Source organism: Notamacropus eugenii, chromosome 3 (assembly GCF_028372415.1).
Source record: "Notamacropus eugenii isolate mMacEug1 chromosome 3, mMacEug1.pri_v2, whole genome shotgun sequence".
Taxonomy (NCBI): domain Eukaryota; kingdom Metazoa; phylum Chordata; class Mammalia; order Diprotodontia; family Macropodidae; genus Notamacropus; species Notamacropus eugenii.
This window is the reverse complement of record NC_092874.1, coordinates 148,367,534-148,386,437: the sequence shown is the minus strand read 5'-3', so window position 1 is coordinate 148,386,437 and position 18,904 is coordinate 148,367,534. Positions and strand designations below refer to the sequence as shown.

The 18,904-nt window shown below is 35.5% G+C and overlaps 1 protein-coding gene and 1 long non-coding RNA gene across 3 annotated transcripts in view; one reads left to right on the top strand and one right to left on the bottom strand.

Annotated features, from left to right (window-relative positions):
• The window catches only part of LOC140533404 (uncharacterized), a 116,891-nt gene that overhangs the window by 24,302 nt on the left and 73,685 nt on the right, over nucleotides 1-18,904 (bottom strand). The window lies entirely within an intron of this gene.
• The window catches only part of PRKAR2B (protein kinase cAMP-dependent type II regulatory subunit beta), a 147,468-nt gene that overhangs the window by 79,811 nt on the left and 48,753 nt on the right, over nucleotides 1-18,904 (top strand). For both annotated transcript variants that reach the window (XM_072653065.1, XM_072653064.1), the window contains exon 3: nucleotides 17,294-17,346. In XM_072653065.1, the coding sequence (XP_072509166.1) occupies nucleotides 17,294-17,346 (53 nt within the window). The remainder of the gene's footprint in view (nucleotides 1-17,293; nucleotides 17,347-18,904) is intronic.

Genomic DNA, 18,904 nt, shown 5'->3' with positions numbered 1-18,904 from the left:
CTATGTGCCAGACATTGTCTTAGTCATTAAGAATAGAATGCTTAAAAACAGAATGTTTTAAGTGCAACAACTGTACATAGAAGTAGGGAACTCAATGATGTGATTTAATGTTCATTTCACATTCAATATCCATATTTGTCACATAGAATAAAGTTCATATTTAAAGTTCAACAATTAAGTGAAAGCGTTCGCTTGTTTTTTAAGGACTAAAATTTTTCCAAAACAATTGATGTCTCCTTAAAATGTTTTTCTTTATTCTATCTTATAATATCAGGATTGTGGGAAGTATTAAAAAGCTGCTAGACTATATGATGAGAGAGATGAGAGAGAGAGAGAGAGAGAGAGAGAGAGAGAGAGAGAGAGAGAGAGAGAGAGAGAGAGAGAGAGATTGTCTTCTGAAAAACCTGAATAAAAATATGTATTGTGAAATGGAAAAGAATCTGTTCTATTGACATTTCCATATAATATTTTAGCTTGTGTCCTAGTAACCAATTTCTAAACAAATCCTAGCATTGCTGAAGGGGAGGAAGAGTAACTATATTGATGTGAATAGTATTGAGGTATGTATAATTTGGATATTAACAGTCTCCTTTGCTAGAATCATCTGCTAGCTTTCCCCCTTGCAGTGTTAACATTAGTTATAACTAAAGAAGAATATTGTCATTAAACTATCGATAATTTAAGCAAGAACTATTTTTAGAATGTTAATTCCTTTTTGTTCTGTGAGTTTTCCCTGCTATTATTGTATATTTGATAACTACAATTTTCAAAACATGAAAGTGACAAGATAAATATTGACATCCAACATTTGGCTCAATGTGGTAGATAAATTTGGTTGTTTGGGTTTTTTTCTGGAGTTTTTTGCATGTTCCTTTCTCTGCATGAATGAGGGTGAAGGTAATGGAGTTACCAAGTATATGGTGACAATTGGAATATTAAAAGCATAGGTTGAATAAGATCTATAGAATAATGGTATTTGATAAACTCAAAGCATATTTAGAGTCCCTTTCCAGGTAGAGGCCTTTTCTTCATTTTTTTTCTCAAGATACTCTCTATTTTTGAAACTGCCATCATGTTCAATCCTGTTCCTGGCTATATTTCCAAGATAGAAAAAAAAAGTCGTATAAAGGTATCCTTTATGTGGCAGACCTTTGATTTTATTGATTTTATTTGTATAGGGAAGATACTCCCTTGACTAATGCAAAGTAACTGATCAGCTAGCAGATCAGCAAGCAGCAAACTCCTAAAGTTTAAATATCAGTGAGTTTTCTTCAGAATGACTAAGTTTAATTTATTGCTAGTAATCTTATGTAATTAATAAAGCTTTATATCACTTCATCTCTTTTTGAACTAAATTATAATACCTTTAAAGGAGGTACAAATGGATTTAGATTTTAGGAAAAGCTAGATGTTCAAAATCAAACTACCATACCAAAGACAATCTTTCTTCTGTATCGAAATTTAGCATGATATTTTAGGAAACCTCACCTTCTTTACGCTGATTTTGTGATTTTTGCTAAGCTTTTGTGCTTATAACTTGAGTTAGTATCAGGAGTTTTAAGTCACTTCTAACTCCAGGAAGCAATTTTAGGTTTTAAATTAGAGGGACTATAGTTTTCAATGACTTGGTCACTTAGCCTTCCTATGTTGCCATCTCTTGGCTGTTTGTTTTATGGTTTTGATCTAATTTCATCATCAGTATCATCCTGCTCATCCTCATCATACTGGACATTTATGCAATACTGTAAAATATGTGAGGTGTTTGTATATGTTATCTCATTTGAGCCTTACAACAACCATATGAGGTAAATACTATAGATGCTACAGTCCTGTTTTAGAGATGTGAAAACTGAGGCTCAGAAAGGATAAGTAACCTTTTTATTGTTATCTAACAGGTACATGTGAGGGGCAGGAGAAGAATGAGAGTCTTCCTAACTCCATGTCTAGCACTTTATTCACTATGACATACTGACTGTCACCATCATCAATTTTAGGTCAATATGTATTCTGCCTCTTTATCATTAAGGTGGATACATCTGAAATCTGGCATCATCTGAGTGATATATTAGTAGCACTTTTCCATTTGTAGGTTGGGGGGAGAGGAAAAAATAGGCATAGGTTACAGCAGAGGAACCTAGGTAGAAATAACTTTTTAATCACAATGGCTAAACACTCTGTTATTTTTATAGTTGAAACTATAGAATTTCCTACCCTAGAGATTTTTTTAAAGAAAGGAGACTTAGTCACATATTGGGATGTTTCAGCAACTAGCTTATTGAAGGCTCAAGGTCCTGTCTTTGATTTACAAGGATAAATATGGAAGGAAAAAAAGGGGGAGGGTGGAATGACAGTCATTGGTGAACTAGACAGCTCCCAATGCTTTGTTGTTAACACTTAGCAAGGGAAGAACATCCCAGGTGGTTCAAAAGGCACTTTTTATCTCTTCACTGGTACAGTACTATACGTTCAAATCTCATACTTTTTTTAAAACATACTGTAAGTAAGAGGGTAGGTCTTAAAGTTTTAGAAGATATATTCTAGATTTAAATATTCCTTTGAGTATTTCCTGATAAATCATTCTACAATTTCTTCAGCATGGATAAAGACAGCTGCCTTAGTGGATAGAGATCCAGCTTCTAAGTCAGGAAAACTTGGGTTCAAATCCTGCCTGATACATACTTGGCTGTGAGACCTTGGGCAAATCAACTTAATCTCTCAGTGCCCTAGGCAACTTTCTAAGACTATAAACTATCAGATCCCTTGCTAATCTGCTACTTGATCAGTTACTTTGCATTAGTCAAGGGAGTATCTTCCCTATACAGATAAAATCAATAAAATCAAAGGTCTGCCACATAAAGGATACCTTTATACGACTCTTTTTCTGTCTTGGAAATATAGCCAGGAACAAGATTGAACATGATGGCAGTTTCAAAAATAGAGTATCTTGAGAAAAAAATGAAAAGGACTCTACCTGGAAAGGGACTCTAAATATGCTTTGAGTTTATCACATACCATTATTCTGTAGATCTTATTCAACCTATGTTTTTAATATTCCAATTGTCACCATATATTTGGTAACTCCATTACTTTCACCCTTTGCCTCTGCACAGAAAGGGAGAAAGAGGTGTGAATTTCAACTATATAGCAGCATGCAGTTACACGGAACCAGAAATAAGGAATAGAAAAGTCTGTTTTACTAGTGCTTTATTCATGAGTGCAATAGCTCCTCTCTTGTCTGAGCTAAGGGCTTCCATTAAATACTCAAAATTTGTATACAGGAAAAACTCAACCACTAGCTACTGCATACTTCTCCCCTGATTTTCTCTTTTGCCATGCATAACTAATAACAGATATTACCTCATTAAATTACAAAATAATTTACTTTAGCTAAAATAGATCATTTTTCTCATTAATATGGGTGACATTTCGTTTTCATATTGCTCTAAATTTAACCTCAATAATATAATGAAAGCTGCTGTCAGATACACCTGTGCTTTTGTAACAAGCTCTGTTTTAAAGCTAATTATTATTTAAATGAATAAGCTAAAAATGTTAATCATTAAAGCCACTGTAAAGCTAAGGGTCTGTTCTAATATATAAAAAGCATGGTTTCTGTGTTGAGGCTCATACAGCTAACTACACAGTATGACATAGAGTTCATATCTGGAACTAATCCTTCATTGTCATAGCTGTTCAGTCATTCAGTTGTGTCTGACTCTTTGTGACCCCATGGACCATAGTACTCCAGGCCTTTCTGTCCTCCACTAACTTTTGAAATCTGTCCAAGTTCTGTGCAATGTTCATTATTTCCATGACATTATCTATCCATCTCATCCTCTGCCATTCCCTTTTGCTTTTAATCTTTTACAATAAGTCTCATCTTCTCATTATGTAGCCATGGTTTTTCATCCTCAGCTTCAGTATTTGAACTTTTAATGAATAGCCTGTGTTAATTTCCTTACATATTGACTGATTTGATCTCCTTGATGTCCAAGGGACTCTCAAAAGTCTTTTCTAGCACCACAATTTGAAAGCATTGATTCTACAGTGCTCAGTATTCCTTATAGTTCAACTCTCACAGCCATACATTATTACTGGAAAAATCAGAGTTTTGACTATACAAATCTTTGTCAACAAGGTGATATCTCTGCTTTTCAGTATGCTGTCCAAATTTGCCGTAACTTTCCTTCTAAGGAACACGTGTCTTAATTTCATGGTTGCAATCACTGTCTGCAGTGATCTTTGAACCCAAGTATATAAAATGTAACAACGCTTCCACTTTTTCTCCCTCTATTTTCCAGGAAGTGATGGGGCCAGTTGTCAAGATTTTAGTTTTTTTGATATTAAGCTTCAAGCCAGCTTTTACACTCTCTTCTTTCACTCTCCTCAAGAGGCTTCTTAATTCCTCTTCACTTGCCATCAGAGTGGTATCATCTATAGTATCTGAGACTGTTGCTGTTTCTCCTGAAAACCTTAATTCTGACTTTTGATTCATTCAGCCTTGCATTTCTCATGATGAATATAAGTAAAATAAGAAGGGTGCCAATATACAGTCTTGTCACATTCCTTTTCCAGTCCTTCAGTACAAAAATGCTAATACAAGCATCATGCATTTATATAATGCAAAATTGTTTTGAATGTGTGTATAAATGTGTCAATAATGTGATGCAGAGTATTTATGGGAAATAGTCCTGGGGCCTTTCTGCTCACTGCTTATCAGAGGAGACCATTTTTCTATTGCTGCATTTACAACAATGTGAGGCCAGTTTGCATAGAAAGCAGGATCAGGAAACCTTCCTCCCTTCCCAGCCCCACTCTCTGTGATAACTGCCTCACCTGAGCCCCAAACAAACTACATTTCTGAAAAAAAATCCTGCTTGACCCATAAATTCTTAATTCATGACAGAAGACAAGCATATTACCCAGTTACCTTGTTGGTTTTCATAATACTTTGTATTATGCCTGACACATAGCAAGTGTTTAATAAATGATTATTGACTGTCTGAGGTCAGTCAGTGAAATAGTTTAGGTATTTAACATATAGAAGCAAATGAACACAGAAGCATATTTTTTGATAAAACCCCCAAACCCAGCACTGACACAAGGATATACTGTTCTCTAGAAGCTGCTGAGAAAACTGAAAAGCAATTGGGCAAAAATTAGGTTTAACAGACCAATGTCTTATACCATGTATGAAGATAAGACTTAGAAATAAGAGATCACATCATAAAAAAATTTGAAGATCAAGGAGAAAATTTCCTTTTACATCTTTGTGTAGGAGAAGGGTTCAAGACTCAACAAGGAACTGAAAAGATCACAGAAGAAACAAATGAATAATTTTGATTACACAGAATTTAAAGTTTTTGTACAAACAAAGTAAACAGTTGAAATTAGAAGAAAAACAGTTAACTGGGAAAAATCTTTGTGGCAGGTGTTTATGAGTCAAATTCTAAGAATGAGAGCTATTCTTTAATTGATAAATAGAGAATATGAAAAAACACCTTTCAAGGGAAGAAACCCAAACTTTCAGCAAACCTATGAGGAAAATAAATACGCCTAATCCTTAATATTAACAGAAATGCAAATTAAAGCAACCTTGAGGTTCTGCTGAAGGCCCATTAAATTGCATTTTAGCAAAAGAAAAATGACTCATGTTCAGGGGGCTTCAGGGAAAACAAATACACCAATATTTTGCTTCTGGATGTATGAATTAATCTAGCTATCTGGAAAGCAATGTAGAACTATTTCCAAAAAGCCATTAAATTGTGTAGTATACCTTTTAACTCAGGAATACCACTATTAGGCTATACCCCAAAGACATCAAGGAAAGAGGAAAAGGATATACATGCACAATGAAGCAGTAACAGATCTCAAACTATATTACAAAGCATTAATAATAAAAATTCTTTTAGTACAGGTTAAAAATAGAAAAAACCAATCAATGGAGCAGATTAGGTATATAGGATCCAGAAGCAATTGAACATAGTAAAATAGTGTTCAGCAAACCAAAGAACTCATCATTGAGCTCAGACTCATAGGAAAACAGAAAGTCTAGGAGAAATTAGGCTTAAATCAACAAATTGATATATGAATTCATATATGAATATATGAATTCCTGGATCAAATGGCCGTATAAACAAATTTGAGGAGAAGTAAAAGGAGATGCCTCTCATAACTATGGACAGGGGAGGAATCTTTCAACAAACAAGGGATTAAGGGATAAAGAAGATCCAAGGATCCAAGGAAATAAAATGATAGAGACAGCCCAAGACCCTGAACCCAAGAGCTGTGCTTCTGGTCAGCGTCCATAACCACTATCCTGGGAACATGCAACCGTACCACTGTGTTTATAAGTGCTACAACTATATCTATTGAAAACCCCCAAAAGAAGTTCTTGCCACCTAAATATGTGGTATTGTCAAATGGCTTAGCATCAAAAATGATATTTTATCAGTGGTATTGACATTAAAGAAGAGATATTACCATCTGCTTTGCCATTGAATCCTAAAGACCATGGGACCTTTCCTTCTGAATTCTGCCTGAAACCTTCCTTATGTGTCACCTCCCCCATTAGAATGTGAGCTCCGTGCTGTGAGCTGATCCAGCCATTCTGGAGAGCAGTTTGGAACTATGCCCAAAGGGCTACAAAAATGTGCATACCCAGCAATATTGCTTCTAGGACTGTATCCCAAAGATATCATAAAAATGGGAAAGGGTCCTACATGTACAAAAATATTTATAGTGGTGTCCAAGAACTGGAAATTGAGGGGATGCCCATCAATTGGGGAATGACTGAACAAGTTGCGGTATATGAATGCAATGGAATACTATTGTGCTATAAGAAATGATGAACAGGAAGACTTCAGAGAGACCTGGAAGGACTTATATGAACTGATGCTGAGTGAAAGGAGCAGAACCAGGAGAACATTGTATACTGTAACAGCCACAGTGTGCAAGGGATTTTTCTGGTAGACTTAGCCCTTCATAGCTATGCAAGGATCTAAAATATTCCCAATGGACTTTGAGGCAAAATGCCTTCCACGCCCAGAAAAAGGACTATGGAATTGGATTGCAGAATGAAGCAGAATATTTTCTCTTATGTCATATTTTGTTTTGATTTGGTTTTTCTCATGGTTTCTTGCATTCATTTTACTTCTTTGAAACATGACTAAGGTGAAAATGTATTTAATAAGAATGTATGTGTAGAACCCATATAAGATTGCATGTCATCTCAGGGAGGGAGAGGAGAAGGAATGGGAGAAAATCTAAGACTTATGGAAGTGATTGTAGAAAACTGAAAACAAATAAATTAATTTTTTAAAAGAAAAAATAAAACAATAAATCAAAAAAAAAAAGAATGTGTGCTCCTAGCATTTAGCACAATACTTTGGACATGGTAAATATTTAATAAATGCTTTGTTACTGCATTCACAAAACAATTATGGTTACATAAAATTGAGAAGTTTTTATACAGAAGCAAAGCAGATAAAAGTATGGAAAAGTTAACTAGAAAACAATCTTTTTTAGGAAATTTCTGATAAATATCTGCTAAGATAGATAGCTAGATGTGTAGAAAGATGCATAAATAGATAAGACATTGGTACAGATATATAAAAACAAGAACCACTCCCCAGAAGATAAGTGGTCAAAGTATCTGAAAAGTAAGTGCTCCAGTGACAATAGCAAGCCATCAGAAACCACATTAAATGCCAAGTTAAGGAGAAATAATAACAGGTTAAGGAAGAGTGAGGTAGTAGAAGAGATTGGAGGTGGGAGGAACAAGATCAGAAATATGATCAGAGATGGAATTTCAGAGTTTTAAGATCAGGGATGTAGAATAATTTGGGATAATGGAGCATTCTGAGCTTTGAGTACCCCTACAGTTTACTGAGGTACAATGGAAATGAAGGTCATGATAGTTAAGGAGGGTGATGAACTGAGGAACCAGGGTATTCAAAGAGACATAAAAGTGACATTAAAGTCACCAAGGATAAGGGTAAAGTATGAAATGAGAAAACTATAAGTCAGGTATTAAATTTATTGAGAAAGGAAGGAGAGGGGGCAGCTAGGTGGAACAATGGATAGAGCACCGACCCTGCAGTCAGGAGGACCTGAGTTCAAATTTGACCTTAAATTCTTTCTAGCTATGTGACCCTGGACAAGAAAAAAAGCTGTATTACCTTGGAAGAAGGAGAAGGAAAGAAGAGTTGGAGATTGGTAGATGACAGGAACAAGGATATGGGCAGAGTGAGAAAGACAAATGGGAGGGCAGGAGAGAGATGGAGACTGGAGGTGATAATATTGTATAGAATATATCAATTCCTCTTCTTGTCTCATTGTGTTAGAGGAGCATGAGAAAAGGAGTCTCTAACACACTGAAGGAAAGGGATGAAATATTTTTAGGAGAAAACCTGAATGTCAGAAGATAGAAAGAGTATGACAGGAAGAGATCTAGAGTGAAGTAGACTCCTGGAATAATAGAAGAGCATTCCAGAGGACAAAGTGATTTTTGGTGATCATGTGGATCTGTTCATTTTCTAATGCCTACTTGGTTTTGTGCAGACTAAATAGGACGAGGCTGGGAAGTGCAGAAGATTGAAATTTGCTAGCCATAGACTGGGGGAGCACTAAGTATGAAGGAGCTTATGCAGTAAATTGGCCTCCAAATTCTATTTAGAATTTTGAATTATAAATAGCTGTGTTGGTGGTATTTCAGATGGTGATCCCCTGAGTTGATTTGACTGGGAGAGGGGAGGGTCTTTGGTAATAGTGTCTAAGAGGGTAATGTTTAAGTAAGGGAAGTCTTGAGTTTCCACAGTTCTTGTATCCGGATAGAAATCCCTTCAGTGAACTTGAAAGGGGAGATTTGATGGGTTGATGGTGATAGCAGTCAGGGAATTTGTCAAAGGTGTTTAAAAATTAAAGATTATTCCACCTTCACCCTTACTCCTCTTCCCACCAAAAAAAGAGGTCACTTTATTTCTATTACTACTACAAATGAAATGAAAGCCACAACCATATTTAGCATGTTCCTGAAGACCTACTATAGCAAAAGAATCAGAGCTTAGAGCTAAATGTGGTCCTTAGAAAAGTAGTCCTCTAGCAACTGATTGTCTTCTGTTCCCAACTATTAAAAGATATATCAACCAGATTGAGTTAGATGCACATGGTGCTAGGGACTGTGGGCAAGAGGTGACTTTATTTAATGATAGGCATCAGATCAGATAGAATGATGTGTGGCAAGAAAGCATGTAGTGAAGAGTTATGTATTTGTAACTCTATTAATAAGAATGATTAGCATGTAAAATTATTATACTCTAAGGAAATTTAAATCTTTCCATGAATTCAAGTATTTTCTGTAAGGGAATGGGTGAATATTTATTGATTTTTTTTATTTTTCTTTTAAAAGATTTTTTTCCCACAATTCGCTTCTTTCATGAAATATCACCCAAATACTTTGCCTAGATTAGAGTAATTAAAATTTAGATTCAAAGATAACATGTAAAAAGTACATAGCAATCTTAAAAATAAATCTAAAATTATTTCCAAACATATTTCAGTTACACTTAACTTGGTTGCAGTCAGTGCAAAGTGAAATAATGATTATGCAACCCTGTAGACATGTTAATTGCTCAATGTCCACTTGACTTTGTGCAGACCCTTCAGCTAATAAGTCATAATAGGTGAACACTTGTTTATCCATTAAGAGTCTCATCTGCCATTATCTCACTTAGATTGTAATCTAGTACAGCATAAATATACATTAAAAAAAATTAAAGAGAGTGTATGGCACATTAAATGTTACTGTTTTCATATTCTTAGTATAATGTGATAGTGATTATTACCATAGCTAACATTTATTTAGTGCTTTAAGATTTGCAAAACACTCACCAAATTTTCTCATTTGTCCTCAGAATAACCTGACAAGATGAGTGCTCTTCTTATTCTCATTTTACAGAAATCCTCCAGTTACTTTACAGAGTTTTGTTCTAAGTTTCAAGTTTAAGAGCAGATTTACTAAGCTAATTTGGATTGGTAAAGGAAGTTCTTCCCTGGCTCCTCCCAATACCAATGAAATCAAAGGTCAGGGCCAAAAACAATTTATTTTTGTGAAATTTTGTTTATTGCCAGAAAATATTAGATTGATTGATGAATTTTACTTTTTTCTAATAATTCCTACAGGCTGCTATTTGAATTGTATATAACTTTTTTCTGTCTTTTTAGCATTTAAACCACAACGTATCTACTTTTTCTTTAGAAATAGTATCAAAACAAGTTTTTTTTTTTTTAAATAAACTTAGTTCTTAAAAGAATGAAACATGGAGGGGGCAAAGCTAAGATGCCTGAGTAGAAGCACGGACTTGCTACAGCTTTCCCCTCAAATCCAGCCAAATACCTATAAAAAATTACTTTAAACAAATTTTGGAGCTGCAGAACCCACAGAATGGTGGAGTGAAGCAAATCTCCAGCCCAAGACAGCCTGGAAGGTAGACAGTAAGTATTTATTGTGCCATACTGAGAGAAGAGTGAAGTCCCTTGTGGGCCAAGCTGGCACAGTCAGAACCTGAGCAGACCTCAGAGAGACTGAGTTTTTTGCACCTGTGGTGGGTTTCCACACTTTACAACTCCCAAACACTGATGACAAATTGGAAGACCAGTGGAAAAAACCTGTCAGATCTGTGTGAGAGAGTAGAGTGGTCCAGCCCCAGCCCCAGGGTGGGAAAGGGGATGGGGGAGCCCACAATAGCTTCAGCAGGGGCAGAGGCAGTAGCTGTTTCTGGATCTCTAGGCCCATAGACTGTGGCGGATCAAACAGCTGACAGTACATCCCTTATCCCTCTGGAAACAGAAAAAAAACCTTGACAAAGCTCAAAAACAAGTACATGGCTGGGAAAATGAGCAAAAATCAGAAAAAGAATGAGACCATAGAATCTTACTTTGATGACAAGGAAGACCAAAACATTCAAACAGAAGACAACAAAGTCAAAGTTCCTACATCCAAAACCTCCAAGAAAGTATGAATTGATCTCACACCATGAAAGAGCTCAAAAAGGATTTTGAAATTCAAGTAAGAGAAGTTGAGGAAAAATTGGGAAGACAAATGAGAGTGATGGAAGAAAAACATGAAAACTGAGTCAACTGCTTGCTAAAGGGGACCTCAAAAATGCTGAAGAAAATAACACCTTAAAAAATAGACTAACCTAAATGGCAAAAGGGAGCCAAGAAGCCAATGAGAAGAAGAATCCTTAACAAGTAAAACTGGTAAGATGGAAAAGGAGGTCCAAAAGCTCACTGAAGAAAATAATTTCTTAAAGATTAGAATGGAGCAGATGGAAGCAAATGACTTTATGAACAATCAAGAGATTATAAAACAAAACCAAGGGAATGAAAAAAATAGCAATGTAAAATATCTCATTGGAAAAACAACTGACCTGGAAAATAGATTCAGGAAAGGCAATTAAAAATTATGGGGCTACCTGAAAGCTATGATCAAAAAAAAGAACCTAGATATTATCTTTCAAGAAATTATCAAGGAAAACTGCCCTGATAAGGTAGAACTAGAGGGCAAAATGGATATTGAAAGAATCCACTGATTGCTTCCTGAAAGAGATCCCAAAAATTCCTAGGAGTATTGTAGCCAAATTCCAGAGCTCCCAGGTCAAGGAAAAGATATTGCAAGCTAGAAAGAAACAATTCAAATATTGTGGAAACACAATCAGGATAACACAAGATCTAGCAGCTTCTACATTATGGGATTGGAGAGCTTGGAATATGATATTCTAGTGATCAAAGGAGCTAGGATTAAAACCAAGGATCACCAACCCAGCAAAACTGAGTATAATGCCTCAGGGAGGTCAATGGTCATTTGATGAAATAGAAGACTTTCAAGCATTCTTGATGAAAAGACCAGAGCTGAAAAGAAAATTTGACTTTCAAACACAAGAATCAAGACAAGCATGAAAAGTTAACCAGGAAAGAGAAATCATAAGAAACTTACTAAAGTTGAGCTGTTTACATTCCTACATGGAAAAATAATATTTGTAACTAGAGACTTTTCTCAGTATTTGGGTAGTTTGAGGGATTATATACATATAGACAGAGAGCATGAGGTGAGTTGAATATGAAGGGATGATATCCAAAAAAATAAAATTAAGGAGTGAGAGGAATATATTGGGAGAAGTGTTGTTGTTGTTGTTGTGTTTGTCCTTTGTTGCCAAAGAAGACCATGCCGTCAGAGAAATGATGACATGACTTGCTTGACTTTGTTTTGAGTGAGGGAGGGCTGTGCAGGTCACCAGCCTCACTTCTCCTCCAGAGCCATCTGAATCCAGTGACCAGATATTCATCAGAATGACTGGAGATGACCCAGGATGCACTAGGAGACCTTGGCCTAAAGGGGCCAAGGTCTCTGCAGGAATTCATTTAGGGTAAGGTAATGCCCATTCAGTGAATAGGCCTGTTTAAGAAGTAGCCAGGGCATGGCCCCTTTAATGAGGCAAAGAAAAGAAAGACATCAGGCTGGGAGAAGGAAAAAGGGAGAAATAGAATGGGATAAATTATCTCTCCCATAAAAGAGGCAGGGAAAGGTTTATTCAATGAAGGGGAAGGGGGGGGAAGTGAAAGGGAAAGAGTGAACTTTATTCTCATCAGATTTGGCTTGTGGCGGGAATAACATGCACACTCAATTAGGTATGAAAATCTATCTTACACTACAGGAAAGTAGTGGGGAAGGGGATAAGTGGGGGAATGGGGATGATAGAAGGAGGGCAAATGGGAGGAGGGGGGTAATTGAAAGTAAACAGTTTTGAGGAGGGAGAGGATCAAAAGAGAGAATAGAAAAAATGGGGGGCAGGATAGGATGGAGGGAAATAGTCTTTCACATCATGATTGCTGTGGAAATGTTTTGCATGACTACACATGTATAACCTATATCAAATTGCTTGCCTTCTCAGTGGGAATGGGTGGGGAGGGAGGAAGGGAGAGAAGTTGGAACTCACCGTTTTAAAAGCGAATGTTAAAAATTGTTTTTACATGCCACTGGGAAATAAGACATACAGGCAATGGAGTATGGAAATCTATCTTGCCCTACAAAAAAGAGAGGAAGGAGACGAGAGAAGGGAGAGATGTAATAGAAGGGAGAGCAGATTGGGGGAAGGGTTAAACGGAGTGTACACTGTCTTGGGGTGGGAGGAGTGGAGAGATGGGGAGAAAATTTAGAACTCAAAATTTTGTGGAAGTGAATGTTGAAAACTAAAAATAAATTAATTAATTCTTAAAAAGGAATGAAATATGCTTATGAAATTTAGGATTTTAGTTTGGTGAAGGAAAGAAATGTTTACATGCAGAAATTTTTTGTCTTATTAAGTTTTCTTGATATTTTAGCAAATTATACTTTAAGATTTTTATAATTAAACTTGCTGAAAATCTGAGACTGTGTATTTGTTAATATAAACTGAAATAATTATAATAATATTTTTATTGCTCTGGTTCAGTAATTTTAAGAAAAGCAATTTAGGTTTGCTGTTCAGTAAGGTTTAATTATGAATTTGACACATTACCATGATTTATTCTGGTTTACTGCTCATAGGTCATGTCAAAAAGTATTTATTAAATACCTGCCATGTGCCAGGCATTCTGCTTAGTGCTAAGAGATTTTAAAAAAAGGCAAATCAACAAATAACCCCTGCTCTTAAGAAGTGTAACACTGTCTCTGCTTTAAAATATTCACCTCAGTTTTTAATGGTCAGTAATGATGTTGGGAACATGTGAGGAAACTTTACCCTCCAAATATATTTGTTTATAACAGCATCATACTACATGGACATAGATTGCACATGCATTACAACATGCATAGTCTTGTTTAGTGGTGGTGATGTTATTTGTCCTTCCTTCTCAAAGAGGATCAGGCATTGATGCCATGACATGCAAGTGAATTGGATTTGAATGAGGGAAAATGTAACAGCAGGGACCCCGGCATACACAGGAGGGCTTGCTGTACAGGTTTTTAGATCTGCTTTTCTAAAAGGAAAGCAACTTTTGAGAGGTTAACCATTTACTTTAATCAAGCATATCATTCACTTAGTTCAGGGGGAAAAATTAGCATCTTGAACTTCAGAGAAAATACAAGCAGAAATTATAAACAGAAAGACCAACAGACAAGGCTTCCAGTTGTCTGACCACCGGCAACACATACATCATTACCAAAGAGTTGTCATCAACATCTGAGTTTTCAAAGCCAGAGGCCTCCTTAGCAGCTAGCCAGAGTCTCCTCTGGCACATGAACCTTCTTCCAAAAAATAAACTCCAAAGTAAAACCACATCTCAGAGTATATATATATATATATATATATATATATATATATATATATATATATATATATATATATATATATATATATATATATATATATATATATACACTTTTCAGAGCTGGAGGGCATGACCCTCTGACAATGCCTCACTAGAAATTAGCTAAAGGTATCTGAGGCCTATTAATGGGCAGGGTAGATCTTAAACTCTTCCCCCTCTCCCCATCATTAACCTTACTTTAACATTACAGAGGTCCATGTGAAGTTAACAGCCTCACTTTCTCCACTGAAATCATCTGGGTCCAGATATGGATCAGGATGACTAGAGGTGACCCTGGATGGGTGGGGAATCTTGGCCTTTGTAAGCAAAGGTCCTTAACAAGCAGAGCCCATTCAGTGATTAAGGCTAGGTAAGAAATGAGACATGCACAGACTACCAATCCTGTAGATAGGTGTTTAACTAATTAGCTAGTATTAATAGATGCTAGTATTGAAAAGAAGTGGCATTCTTTTGAACTCTTCACTAATCAAAAACACCACTGTCCCTTAGGAAGATCCATATAGAATCGCAGAATTTCAGAACTAGAAAAGACCTAAGAGACTAACCATATATGAATAAATTTTTTAAAAATCCTCCATAACTTCAACAAGTGATCACCCAACTTTCACTTAAAGACCTCTAGTGAAGAAGAAACTACCTGCTGTGGCTCCTCATTCTGTTTTTAAGGTAGTCCAAATTATAAGAAAAGTTGTCCTTGCATTGAGGTGAAATCTGCCTCTCTGCCATTTCTCCTACAACTGCCTTCTGAGCCAAGAAGAAAGTCTGTTCCCTTATCCACATGACAGACCTTCAGTAGTTTGAAGACAGCTATTCTGTGTGACTTCTTTTACTTTTCTTTCTAAATATTCCCAGTTCCTCCAGTTTCCAGTTGCATGATCTTTATTAATCCATGTCACCCTTCTCTAGACGTTCCAATATCCTTCCTAAAGTCTGCTATCCAAAACTGTCCACAGTCCTCTAAATGTAATCTGAACAGTAAAAGATTACAAAGGAATATGATTTCTGCAAACAGCTTTATTGTTTTGTCATTCTGCCTTAGACTAGAGTAGCTGTTGAGGCTACAGATCTTGCTGTTGTCTCATGTTGAACAACTCACTAAAATTACCAGGTTTTTTTTCCTTTCAGAAGAATTGCTCTGTCTCCGTAATCTTGTACTAGTAAAGGTGATTTTTTTTAACTCAGTTTTGAGACTTTATACTTAGCCCTATGTTCTAGTCTTTTGAGATCTTTTTTAGATCTCCGCATTCCGTCATCCAGGACATTAACTGTCTTTCCCAACTTTGTGAATTTTAGAAAGGATACTGGAGTTTTAAGGAAGGCTACCAGATTTAAGGAAGTATACTGAAATGATTAGGATAGTACAAATTAGCATTATCTATCTCTCCTAGCTTTATGGAAAGGCAGTGACAGATCTGATATCCAGTCTCCAGAATAAGGCCAAGATGAACCTGTGGAAATCTCCCCTGGAGACCTTCCTTAATGTTAACATGGATATATTAATGGTTACTTTATAGATCAATCAGGTTTTTAGCCAGCTCTAAATCTACTTTAACATTTCTGTCACTTAGCGTATATCTCACTATTTTGCCCACAGGGACAGCACAAGAGATACTGTCAGATTATTTTCTAAAATCTAGGTAAACAGTATATACACTTTCTTTTTGTCTATCAACCTAGTTACTCAATATTTAAAAAAGGAAATTAAATTAATTGGGTATGGCTTATTTTTGATGAAACCATGTTGGTTGTTACTCCTCATCATTTCCTTTTATGTTGATATTGTGAGTATGGATGAAAAGGACTCCCCCCAAGACTTCTTTACCACAATGCTTAGGGATCAGAGAACCATAAGTGCTTGAACTACAGGCTGTATAGAACCACAAGGGGCCGGAGTGCTTTGCCTTCTCCCTCTTTACAAAGGGTTCCTCTTAACTGCAAACCCATACGCATGAACCAAGTTTAGTCCTTAAATATCACAACTTCTAATGAGAAGAATTAAGATGTTTCTCACATTCTTCAGCCCTTTACACCTCTACCAATATGCCCTGCAATCAGTTACTTAAAGCTTAACTTTAACTCATATCTAGGGTTCCCCCAAAAGAAGAAGTAGAAAGGTACTCGATGTAAGGTATAGAATCAGTGATAGGACAGCTATTTATTTCCTCTGCACAAATAGAATGCTTCACAAACACAAGACTCACAAGTGTGCATTGGGAGCAACTGGGTGGCATAGTGGATAGAGTGTTGGACATGGAGTCAGGAAAACTTATCTTCCTCAGACACTTAGTATCTGTGTGACCCTGGGCAAGTCACTGAATCCCATTTGCCTAAGTTTCCTCATCTGTAAAATGAGCTGGAGAACAAAATGGCAAGCCATTCCAGTATCTTTGTCAAGAAAACCCCAAATTATGATATATTGGGTCATAAAGAAGCAGACATGTAAAATGACTGAACAACAACCTCACATGAAAATCTGACCTTGAGATACTAAGAAACCACTGATGTATGATTACTTCACCTGCCCTTCAGAGGATTCTTGGATCTATGAAAGATCTACCAAAAGTTACACATTGTCACCTACAACCTTTGATTTGGAATACATATGGCTAATATTTACAAACTCAAACTACTGATCAGGAGTGTGGCCAATAGCAGTGCTCACTTTTTCAAGCATACTTTTTAAATTAATTTAAGTCAATAGGAAAAAATTTTTGATTTGCAAAGATGCTGGCTTGATGTACAACTTTTCTTATTACATTGACTATTAATGCAACTTTTTAAATAATTCATTATCCTCATCATGGAGAACATTTTGGTTTTAAGAGGTAGAGTACTTTACTCTGACTTGACTTATTAAAGGATTGTTATTTTTAAATACTGTTTATTTATTGCACTTTGGTTTGTTTTTTTTTCCTGTTTGTAGTATGTGCAGAAGCTTATAATCCAGATGAAGAAGAAGATGATATAGAATCCAGGGTATGTAATCTACTTAAACTTTTTATAAAATATGAAGATAATAATATCAACTCAAGTAAAAAAACAGGTAGAAGAGAATGCATATTGGGACAATTCTAACTCTTTTTTCCCCCAGCAACTTTCTTTGCTAATCTGATAACTTTATCAAAATGTATTTCCTTTCCTGATGTCCTACTGAAGTGTTTAAGATCTCGGAAAACTTTGGCAGACTGGAAGGTGCTGAAGTTATTCAGTTCTGGAAGCATAAAAATGATATGTATATTTCCACATACATACATGTGTGTATATACTTATATATGTATATTCTATATAAAATTCAAAGTACCAAATTGACTTATTTTCTTGATTTAGGGTTCACTGTAGAACAAGAACCCATGAAAATTGGTTTTTTTTTAGCTATTATTTTCATCAGTTGTTACTTGTAACCTTCTTCTCTTAAAGGAGCATTTCCCAAATAAGAAAATGTTTGAGAAAAGCCCTCTGCTTCAGTTAATATACTTATAAAAGGACAATATGCTTTGTAAACAAAAATTACCAAAATATACAAATAAATGGGTGAATAAATAAATAAATGAAAAAATATTGTGCTGTTGGTAGCATACTGATTTTTCTTGTGAGACTAATAGTTTGCATTAACTAAGAAAGAGATTTCTTAGAAGTCATTACAGTTTTGGAAGAATGACCTTTCTGCAATGATGTGAAGCAATTTTTTTTCTTTTTTGTTTTGCCTTGATATATTTCTGTTCTCAATTTTTCATCAAAATTAAAAGAGACTGTTAGAAAATAAAAGAAGTTTCCGTTCTTTTTTATGTGTACACTCTGTAAAAGGAATTCTCTATTTAAACATTTTCATTTCTTACAAGGTATGTTGCAAGAGCTTCAAAAATCAAGAATAATATTGAGTGATTGGGAAGTACAGGAATTATTTATGCATTATAATCCTAAGCAGCCAAAAAATTTATAAAGTGACCCCTTAGCAGCTGTAAGATTCTGAAAATATATCTGAAACATTGCTGATGGAAGGAGGAATGATATATGAAAGCACTTCAGGGGTGACCCTCCTGGACTTGTGACACCTCATTTGGGTTAGAGGCCATTACATCTTTTACTTTTATAACCTTGAATTGTTCAGAGACACCAAGAAAATTCCAGTTTTCCATTTCTACATTTTTAAATCCCACCCAGTATTGGATATATGGATAGATAGAGAAGACATATAGAAAACTGGGATTTTCTTGGAGTCTCTGAGTGTATGTATATATACATATATATGCACATAAACATGTATGTACACATACATGTATGAAGATATCCTAGAATGCTTAGCTAATTAAAGCTTTGAGGATAAAGAATTATACATTACATTCCACATGGCGAAACTTTAATATGTAAGACATTTAATGATCATTCAGGGTCTCAAAACTGCTAAGTTTATATCCTTGAGAATATAACAAATTTTCAGTGTCCTGCTGCTAATATCTCATTTGGATTTTAGATAAGTATAATTAAAATATTAGGCTCATCCTAATTCTTTTAGGTTATGGATCTAGTATAAAAT